Raw genomic sequence first — 10,964 nt, 5'->3', positions numbered from 1 at the left:
AGTGGTCAAATGACAGTGAATTTCAAACTTGAGAATGCTGACTTGATTTTTTTAAAAATACTGATCTTTCTTGATGGAGGGAAAATCAAGCACATGCAGCCAGGAGACCTGAGTTTGACTTTTAGTTTCACCACTTGCTAACTGTGCAACCCTGAGCAACACCCATTCCTTCTCCGTGCCTCAGTTTCCTCATGGACAAAACGGTATCATTTCCTTCGAAAAGTTGTCCCTGACTCCCCTCTCCCCAACACGAGGTTGGATGGCTATAATCTCTCTTAGCAACCTGAGAGTCCCACTGGAATGTAAACTCCAGCAGCATGGGACCGGGATCTGTGGATTTTGCTGCTGGTGAGCAAAACCAGAACCGAGGGGCAATCGCTGTGTTGAACGGATGCACGAATGAATGGGAGATGGCCTAGGTGTTCAAGGGCACGTGCACAGCGAGGCTTCATGCCCTGGGAGTCCCTTGGGAAAGGCAGAGGGCCAATAGTGATTGGTGCTGGTGTACGTGCTCAGAAAAGGGGGTGTCGGTTCAAAGTTGTTGGCTACAAAGGGTTCCTCTTTCCGCTGGAATCACATCCTCTGTGGCTCAGAGACATTCCCAGGGATTTACATAAAGCAGCGTGAATCACCCGGACAGACACTGAGAAAGCAAAGGGACTCTGCCTGATCCTAGCCTGGCGGAGCTCGGAGAGCGGTGGAAATTTGTCTGAAGTTTGCAGGAGACCCGGTGCTGCCTAGGCGAAGGGACCAGGCGACCACGACACCCCCACGAGGGCCCAGGGCGCGTCCCTCCCGCCAGGCCCCAGACTCCAGCTCTGCGCCACCCCCTCCTACGCTCTGGCGCGGGCGCAGCCAGTCCGGCTTCCTCCAGGCCCCTAAGTCCCCGACCGAGTGTGGGGCCGCCTCTCCCTCTCGGAAGAAGCCATCGCCGCTTTAAGGGGAAGAGGAGGGGAAGGGGGCGGGGGAGCGGGGGGCGGGGAGCGGCGGCGGAGGAGGGGGAGGGGGATCCCCCTCGCTCCCACGTGGTCCGGGCGCCTGTGAATCGCGCCCACCGGAGGGTCTCACAGCGAAATACAAAAGCAGCTGGGAAGCGGCGGCGACGCGAGTTCCCAGCGCCGGGCGGAGCGCCGGACAGAGCCCCGCAGCGCCCCGCGGCCGCGATGGGGCCGAAGCGCCCGAAGCCCCGGGGCCCACCAACTGCCGGGCCCGCCTCGCCGCCGGGACCCGGGTGCCTGGGCTCGGCTTGAAGCGGTGGCGGCGCACCGGCACAGTCGCGGGAGCATGGGCAGGAGGATGCGGGGCGCCGCCGCCACCGCGGGGCTCTGGCTGCTGGCGCTGGGCTCGCTGCTGGTGCTGTGGGGAGGGCTCCTGCCGCCCAGGGCCGAGCTGCCCGCCTCCCGGCCGCCCGAAGACAGACTCCCACGGCGCCCGGCCCGGAGCGGCGGCCCCGCGCCCGCGCCTCGCTTCCCTCTGCCCCCGCCCCTGGCGTGGGACTCCCGCGGCGGCTCCCTGAAAACTTTCCGGGCGCTGCTCACCCTGGCGGCCGGCGCGGACGGCCCGCCCCGGCAGTCTCCGGGCGAGCGCAGGTGGCACGTGCCTGCGGGGCAGCCCCGGCCGGAGGAGAGCGCCGCGGTGCACGGGGGCGTCTTCTGGAGCCGCGGCCTGGAGGAGCAGGTGCCCCGGGGCTTTTCGGAGGCCCAGGCGGCGGCGTGGCTGGAGGTGGCTCGCGGCGCCCGGGTGGTGTCCCTGGAGCGCGGGGGTTGCGGGCGCAGCTCCAACCGACTGGCCCGCTTTGCCGACGGCACCCGCGCCTGCGTGCGCTACGGCATCAACCCGGAGCAGATTCAGGGCGAGGCCCTGTCCTACTACCTGGCGCGCCTGCTGGGCCTCCAACGCCACGTGCCGCCGCTGGCACTGGCCCGGGTGGAGGCTCGGGGCGCGCAGTGGGCGCAGGTGCAGGAGGAGCTGCGCGCTGCGCACTGGACCGAGGGCAGTGTGGTGAGCCTGACGCGCTGGCTGCCCAACCTCACGGACGTGGTGGTGCCCGCGCCTTGGCGCTCGGAGGACGGCCGTCTGCGCCCCCTCCGGGACGCCGGGGGTGAGCTGGCCAACCTCAGCCAGGCGGAGCTCGTGGACCTAGTACAATGGACCGACTTAATCCTCTTCGACTACCTGACAGCCAACTTCGACCGGCTCGTAAGCAACCTCTTCAGCCTGCAGTGGGACCCGCGCGTCATGCAGCGCGCCACCAGCAACCTGCACCGCGGTCCCGGCGGGGCGCTGGTCTTTCTGGACAACGAGGCGGGCTTGGTGCACGGCTACCGGGTGGCAGGCATGTGGGACAAGTACAACGAGCCGCTGTTGCAGTCAGTGTGCGTGTTCCGCGAGCGGACCGCGCGGCGCGTCCTGGAGCTGCACCGCGGACAGGACGCCGCGGCCCGGCTGCTGCGCCTCTACCGGCGCCACGAGCCTCGCTTCCCCGAGCTGGCCGCGCTCGCCGACCCCCACGCTCAGCTGCTGCAGCGCCGCCTCGACTTCCTCGCCAAGCACATTTTGCACTGTAAGGCCAAGTACGGCCACCGGTCTGGGATTTAGTGTCACCCGGAGGAAAAGAGAGAGACCTGGGGCTGGGGTATGGATGAAGGGGGGAAGGGCCGTCGCCTCTGCCACTGTCGGGGACCAGCCGGCCAACGCCCACCCGCAAAGGTGTCTAAAAACTTAAGCTCTTCACCCACCTGCCCCTTTCTTTCAATCCCACGCTGTTTCCTTTCAAAGTTCTGGGAGGACGAACTCACCGAGGCGAGAAGTGTAACATTCCCTCCACCCAGCTTATAAAAGGATTCTTTCCTGTGCCAGCACGGAGATTGGATCCGAAGAAACTGGCTACTGGGGTTTGGCCCCCGAGTGGCCGTCCCTGTGGGAGATGTACCCCATTCTTGGGCCCCCCTCATTCCCTTTCCGAAAAAGGAAAACTTCCGTTTGAGCCGTTGAGCTAATTCTGCAATTTTCTACCAAACACAGCGCTGGTGGCCCCGGAGCAGGGCTGTGACATTGGCTGGTGGAGCCCCCTTCCTGTGTTCTCCCTTTGTTCCAGCGCCGCGATGGTGAGATCACTGTTCCAAGCAGGGGGACGGCTCCCGATAGGACAAAGAGAGCAGGACCTCCAGACTCTGGGGAGCCCTGCAGACCTTGACAATTTGCCTGATTCATTCCTGACCTCTTGTCATTTTGGCCTGAAGGCTACAAATTCAGGGCCAGCTGTATGCACTAAGTCAAATATAATGAATTTCTTCTTCCTCCCACTCCCAACCGACCAAAATTTTGACAATGATGATGTTCACCAGAAGGAAAAAAAAATCAGTTTTATGCACTTTATTTTGTTTTTATTTTAATTTTTTATTAAGAAAAACTTTTTTATTTTACAGAATTTACCTTCTCTGTATATATGTGCATAAAGTGTGGTGTAAATATACTAAACAAACTTATATTTCAATAAAAGGGAGTTTAAAATTTATAATTTAATTCCTGTGGTTTTAACTTGTTTGATATTTCTGATGCCCCATCTGCTTTCAGAATAAGATTTAGGTTTTCTTTCTTGTGGATGTGCTTTTAAAACAAAGGATGCATATCCATTCCAGTTGTGACTACGGAACTTACAGAATTGAACAAAGATAAGAGCAGACTCCCTGTCCTCACTCAGATGAACCTTGGTGCTGGAAATTTGAGTTCAGCCTAGAATGTGGGGGGAGATGGGGAGAGAGATGGGAGGAAAGTGTTCTATTTCCTGGCAAATAAAACTTTGATATGAAAGGATTTCACTGTAATATATTCCTATATTAATCATTTGGCAAATATGATAGAACCAGATGTGGGGACTAAATTATGACAAACACCCCCCTTTTTAAACTTTACAGTCATCACATGTTGCAAATTATTTTCAGCATTGTAATTACAGTGCATTGCAATGTGTACAGATAAGCTGAGCCCACATTGGGAATGGGTAGAGAAAGTCATAAATTAATTCTTCTCTTTAATCTCCTGGCATAAATTCCAATGGATTCAGAAGATCATAATCTCCAACATCTGGACTCATCCAGTTCTCTGAAGAGGTTGTACTGTTTTCCGGGTACTAACTGCATGTTCTCCTCAGAGCAGCCAGTGTGAGACCATGAAGGCGTACAGTACTTTGTGTATGACATTTGGACCCTTTTTAGGACTTCAAACAAATTATTTTTGGATTTTTAACTCAAGAGGAAGAGGTTGATTTTTATTTTACAGCCCTTGGTGTTTTATTTTGGCATTTTCTTTGGTATCTGGTGACCTTGCCTGTTAGCTTCTTTTTATTTCATGACCTTTAACTCGAATCATCTTTTGGTTGCAACTTTAATAGTTTTTTATTTGACTTGCATTTGTAAAACTAGGGTTTTATAGACTCAGAAAGCTATTAAATCTCTGTGGGTTCCCCTTCTCACTCTGCATTACAACGGAGTGTGTAATTTAACTATTTAATGTCATCCTTATGTTTTCAGTGCCTTTTGCTAAGCCAAATCTTAGCCTTAAAAAAAAAAAAAGTCCTGAAACTATCTGTGGTGTAAGTCAAGTGTTTGCACAGTACAGCCATAGAATGTACTGATAATGGGAAATTTATCTTTTTTCAAGACATTGTTAATGGGATACTTCTCATAATTACACCTTTCAGAAAGAAACATTTTCCATTTCTGGTGCTTATTTCACTATTAGATTTGCTGCTTTCGTTAATGGAGGCTGTTCCAAGAACGGGACAAGTATTCAGCAACCTGCATTTTTACCCAACATATTCATGGAGGAAAACAATGAGCAGTAATAAATTAGAAGTTTCACAGATTGCACAGGAAATACATCCTGGCTCCCACGAAGATTCAGCACTGGTGAGTTCTGGGCCAGCCGCATTCTCCACATTCTTTCTAAACTTCAGTTCCAAGCCCAGACTTGATCGTGGTTAACCCAGAGCAAAACACTAAGCATAATTTAAATGGCTCTTCTCAGATTCTTGAGTGAACCGTGTCTGCTTGTTCGAGAAATAAGTTTAATTACATGGTGGAGTTGTTAATGGAACCAAGACGTAACTACAGAGTGGGTTTTAACTGTTGCTGTTCCTCATGGATAATAGGTAGGCTGTGGCATGGAAAGATCAATTAAAGTTTCGCCATGGTCAGTGAATGCTGCTAGGGACAAATTTCTCAAATGAACAACAACAACAACAACAACAACAAAACTTTCAGACCACAGCATGATTTGGAAAGAGTAATGGGTTCTACAGGCAGACAATATTCTGAATTCTGTTCCTTACCTACCTTCAGCAAGTCATTTAACTTAGTTCCCTCATCTGTGAAATGGAGATTCGATCAGAATATTGTGTGATTTAAATATTAACATATAAAACATACAAGCACATACAGGTGCTTACAAAAACAAAAAAAATCCTCACTTCCTGTTCCTATTTTTAAAAAAACAAAAAAACAAAAAACTTTTGCCCTTCTTACACTTCAGTAATTTCCATCATCAAACCCAAATCTGGCTGTTTCCAAGGTTGGTATCAGTTTTAAACATGTGGTAGTAAATTAATTCAACAAATTGTTTACTAAGGACCCTCTTCCAGCACTAGGCAAGGCACTGGTGCATAAGGTCAAGGGCACAGGTCCATTTGGGTTTGAGTGGGTGATTTCAGGACCCAAGCAGACTTCAGCACCAAGGCAGCTATACTACAAATATATGAGGGTGGCTTAAATTTAAAAAAAAAAAAAAAAAAAAAAAAAAAAAAAAAAAAGCAGATGGCTTATTGCAAATCCATCACCACTTCTGGAAAGCTTCAAGAAGTGATGAATCTTTGCAAGAACAACCCTCTTCCCTATTCCTTCTGCCAAGAGAAAGTAGGCAGTTGACCTTTTCTCCCTGGATTTGACTTTTGATTAATTTGCTTTGTCAATGACATAGTTCTAAACTCTATTAAGTGTACTCACCCTCCTGTCTTCGAATCAGAAAGAAAAACAAATTATTTTAACACATCTCAATGCTTCTCAACCTTCTGCCTACAATTGCAGCTAGGAGAGTCCTCTAAGACCTTGAGGTTGATTATGTGGATTAAATGAGTAAATATTTATAATATTGTCAGAATAGTGCCTGGCACACAGCAAATGCAATATAAGTATTTGTTGGTGAGGTAGAACATTTCTCCTCTAACTCAAAAACAGGCACCTTACGTTCCAGACATGATCCTCTTTCATAATCCTGTTCTATCTCTGCAGTTATAGAACACGATCTACACACTTCTATTTTGACCCAGGAAAACCAACTAGAGTGCTTGAGTTTGGCAGGAATTACCCAGAGCCCACAGCTGTCAGCTAGCTGTCTTGTTTCTGAGCATGCCATCTAAGTGAGTGGTCATATGTACTTCCCTCTTTTTCACAAGGAGGCTGTAATTCTATTCCTCATGTGGCTCATCAGCTCCAGGGAGCAGTGAGCTGTGGAACTCCAAATCTGGTGAGCTACCATGAGCTATCCATGAGTCATGGATCATCCAAGCCTAAGCGCTGATATTTTGCCCCTGCGCACGCCAGCCCACATCACACAAAATCGCTGATCCCAAGTGGTAGAAGGGCTGTGGGAATGCTAGAGATGGAGAAAAGGAAATTCAGAGCATAGGAAATGCTCCAAAAGAGAATATAATGTCAGCTGCCAAGGCAGTATGGAAATCAAAGGACAAGGGTTGACATCCGCCTTCAAGCATATTTTAGGTATTAGAGTCTAATGGAAAGGATACTGAGAGACAGGAGACCTGGGCTACTTCTGACACACTGTCTGACTTGAGAAAGTCATTTGCCCCTCTGGCTTCAGTTATCTTCCCTGCAATGGGAAGGTATTTGATTAGGCTGATAATTTCCAATATTTTGGACCAGAACTCACAGTAAGACACATGTATTTTATATTGTGACCTCTGTTAGAGAGACACACACACTCATACACTGAAACAAAAGTTTCACAAAACAGTATGTATAACATACTTTTTCTCTTTCGTTGAATGTTATTCTATTCCTTCTCCTCCTCTATTTCCTAACGCTAACTGTGGCCCTCTAAATTGATTTCATAACTCATTGGTGGGGCACAGGCTGCTGCACTATGCAAAACATTGGATTAGATCATCACCGTAGGCTCCCTTTCAGCTCTAAGATTCTAGGGAAATTCCATTTATAACCAGATTACTACCTACTACAATATTTCCCCAAAGGCAGTACAAACAGACTTCAATTTTGTACACTCTTTAAAAACAAAAGACGGTAGTGCTTTATTTCAAAATGTCATTGGAAGAACTGCTCAAAATCTTTCATAGGGTCTTTCTATAAATACTTGAAAAATTCCCTAAATATAGGAGGTGACTTTCCATCTGTTCCAACCTTGTGTGAGCAAATAGTGCTTTGAAGCAAAAATAATAATAATAATCTTTTGCATCTCTGTCTCAACATGGCCCCAGGATGACTCAAGAGGACAGTTTCTCTTCTGTGTATTCATAAAGATCAGATGTAGGAGTCATAATTTTTTAATGTGACTGTTTTACCAGTTTCTCTTTCTGCGTCCTGCTGTGGGGGAAACTGCATTAATAAACTATGTCTTAATGCTGCCTAGCTAGAATTTTTTTCTCTGCAGGACTCCACTAAATATAGCTAAAGGAATGCTCATTTTATTTATCTTTCCAACTTTCTTTCCATTTTGAATATGTCTTCTTGACACTTTGGAAATTTTTCTCCTAATGGCACCTTAGTGTTTTTTTGGGTTTTTTTGTTTTTTTGGGTTTTTTTTGTTTTTTTGGAGAATAGAGAACTAATTGTTCATTGAGTAACAACAACAAAAAAGAACTCCTTTTTTCTCTTTCATCTGTGCCATATGGAGTCTTTTATGGTTTTATCAGTTATTTTACACCATATGCAGAAAAATAATGTAGAACTGGCATTTTTCCAGTACCAAGTCACGGATTTTACTTTGCTGAGAAATTGTGGGTTAAAAAATAGAGAGATGTCACTTTTAATTAGATAGCCCTACACCATGCATTTGTCTTTGCCTCTTTACACCTTCCTCATGGTGATTTTTTTCCTTTTAATATTCATTAAAGACTTTGTCCTCACCTCACAACTGGCCTGGAAAGGCAAAGTGACTGGGGAATGATTAGTCATGACCTCTTTTTTGCTTCTTTGTGGTAAATATACATAACATGAATTTTTTTTTTTTTTTTTTTTTTCAGACGGAGTCTCGCTCTGTCACCCAGGCTGGAGTACAGAGGCGTGATCTCAGTTCACTGCAACCTCTGCCTCCCGGGTTCAAATGATTCTCTTGCCTTAGCCTCCTGAGTAGCTAGGATTACAGGCATGCACCACCATGCCCAGCTAATTTTTGTATTTTTTTGTACAGACTGGGTTTCACCATATGGGCCAGGCTGGTCTTGAACTCTTGGCCTCAAGTGATCTGCCTACCTCGGCCTCCCAAAGTGCTGGGATTACAGGCGTAAGCCACCATTCTCAGCCCCATTTCGATCATTTTTAAGAGCACTGTTTAGTGTCATTACATATACTCACAGTTTTGTGTAACCACACCGTTGTCTATTTCTGAAACTTTTTCATCCATCCCCTGACCCCGTGCCAAAAAACCTCTGTAACCATTAAGCGATAACTCCTAATTCCTCCCTTCCTCTAGCCTCCGATAACCTCTAGTCTACTTCATGTCTCTATATTATAACATTGCCTATTCTAGGTATTTCATGTAAGTAGAATCATACTCCATTTGTCCTTTTGTGCCTGGCTTTGTTCACGTACACAGCCATAGTCACGGAGGCAACGTGACAAAAGTGAAGCAATACTGTTTGGGAACTGGCAGAACTGCATTTGAGCCTGATTTTTACCATTTAATAGTCCTGGACCGTAAGACAAATTGATGAACTCCTTATTTCCTTCACTGGAAAAGCAATGGAAAGACTACATAGTCTCTGGAGTCCCTTTCGACTCTAGAAAAATGTCATGTTTTTATGTACAGCAACTACGCAAATGAATTCCATTCCTGACTTCCAGTTTCTTTTCCATACCTGCAGATTCAAAAACTTTTTAGGTTCCTCCTAAAAAGCCCCAGGCTATATACTAGGCACTCTGGATTCAGTGGTAAGCAAGGTAGGTAAGAACCTGCCTCCATGAAGCTTAGAGTCTCACAGCAGAAGATGGAAAATTATCTAGCCGAAGCTCAATGTGAAAAATGCAATCTATGGTAGAGAAAAGTGCTATGGAACCATATGACAGGACTTCAGATGCTCATCTGGAGGGAGGTCAAAGAAGGCTTACAAGTTGGCATGTGTTTATCTCTGAATTTTAGAAAAGGTTTGAAGAAAAGGAGGGTACAAAGAGGAATTTTTCACAGTGGTTTTCTGAACAACCTAAAGATGTTCTGCTGACTTGTGGTGAGGCATGACCTCTATAGCTTGTCTTGGAGGGTTGAGGGAGCCCTGTGGTATTGGTTTAAACTTTTCCAGCGGGAATACTATGTACTTTCTGCAACAGGACATCCACTTAAATAGTAATCACCCTGAGATTGGCTGCATAGGGAGAGTATGGTAGGAATTAATATCACAGGGAAATTAGTTCTGTCAATAACATCAATACCTACATTTTGCTGAATACATACAAACAAACTAGGCTTTGTATGAGGCATTTTGCAGGATTGTTAGGATAAGCAATGATAGCTATACACCAAATATTTCTGTTACAGATATGGACACTAAGGCTCAAAGGGATTAAGTAAACTTCCCACATGTCTAGAAGACATGGGGCTGTGGCTTGAAGATAGATCTAGTGCCAAAGAGTGAGCTGTACTTTTTCCTCCTCATCTTTTTCTTTTTTACTCCTTTTTAATATTGATTTTTTTTTTTTTTTTGAGATAGAGTCTCACTCTGTCGCCCAGGCTGGAGTGCAGTGGCGTGATCTCGGCTCACTGCAAGCTCCACCTCCCAGGTTCACGCTATTCTCCTACCTCAGCCTCCCAAGTAGCTGGGACTACAGGCATCCGCCACCACCCCCGGCTATTTTTTTTGTATTTTTAGTAGAGACGGGATTTCACCATGTTAGCCAGGATGGTCTCGATCTCCTGACCTTGTAATCCGCCTGTCTCAGCTGCCCAAAGTGCTGCGATTACAGGTGTGAACTACCACGCCCAAGCAATATTAGTCTTTAATATTTTTTTTAAGTTTTGTCTTTGTCTTTGGTGTCCTATAATTTCATTATCATGTGTTTATATATGGTTGGGGATTTGTTTATTGTTTGTTTTGTGGAGAAAACATCTTGTTATGTTGCCCAAGCTGGTCTCAAACTCTTGGGCTCAAGCAATCCTCCCTCCTCAGCCTCCCAAAATGCTGGAATTACAGGCATGAGACACCATGCTGGGGCTTCATTGGGATTTTGTTATTGTTGTTTTTTCTGATAGAAACATGCTCTTTCTTAAATCTAAGAATTCCCTTTTATTTCCAGTCTAGAAAAATTCTCAGTCATCATCTCCTAAATTATTTTCTTTCTTATTCTTTCTATTCTCTCCTTTGAGAACTGGTATTCATCATATGTAAATCATCTTTCTATCCTTCATGGCCCAACCTCTCTCACATATTTTCCATCTTTCTGTGTTGCTCTCTGGGTACTCAGAGCTGTCTTTCAGCTGATTTGCTTTCTCTCTGATAGTGTCTAAATTGCTGCTTAATCCATCCCAAAGGATTTGTTTTGTCTGTCTGTTTAAATTCAATGACTATTTTCATATTTTCAAAAGTCCTATTTGGTTCTTTTTCAAGAATTGCCAAACATTTGAAAAATATTTTCTCTTCTTATATATTCAAGACTTTATTGTATTCGATCATTTAAAAGTATACAATCTGATTACTCTATCTGAAGTTCTGAGGTGCTCTA

At 46.2% G+C, this 10,964-nt stretch overlaps 1 protein-coding gene across 1 annotated transcript; it reads left to right on the top strand.

Moving 5' to 3' along the window:
- Positions 1–637: 637 nt before the first annotated feature.
- Positions 638–3,517, top strand: FJX1 (four-jointed box kinase 1). The gene has a single exon (XM_050759436.1). It carries the CDS (start codon positions 1,285–1,287, stop codon positions 2,596–2,598), a length of 1,314 nt encoding a protein of 437 aa, XP_050615393.1. The 5' UTR covers positions 638–1,284; the 3' UTR covers positions 2,599–3,517.
- Positions 3,518–10,964: the final 7,447 nt, after the last annotated feature.

The sequence above is a fragment of the Macaca thibetana genome, chromosome 14 (assembly GCF_024542745.1).
Source record: "Macaca thibetana thibetana isolate TM-01 chromosome 14, ASM2454274v1, whole genome shotgun sequence".
Taxonomy (NCBI): domain Eukaryota; kingdom Metazoa; phylum Chordata; class Mammalia; order Primates; family Cercopithecidae; genus Macaca; species Macaca thibetana.
This window is presented reverse-complemented; position numbering and strand designations above follow the sequence as displayed.

Coding starts and splice junctions, on each gene's coding strand:
- FJX1 (XM_050759436.1), top strand. CDS start 1,285: ATGGGCAGGAGGATGCGGGGCGCCGCCGCCACCGCGGGGCTCTGGCTG.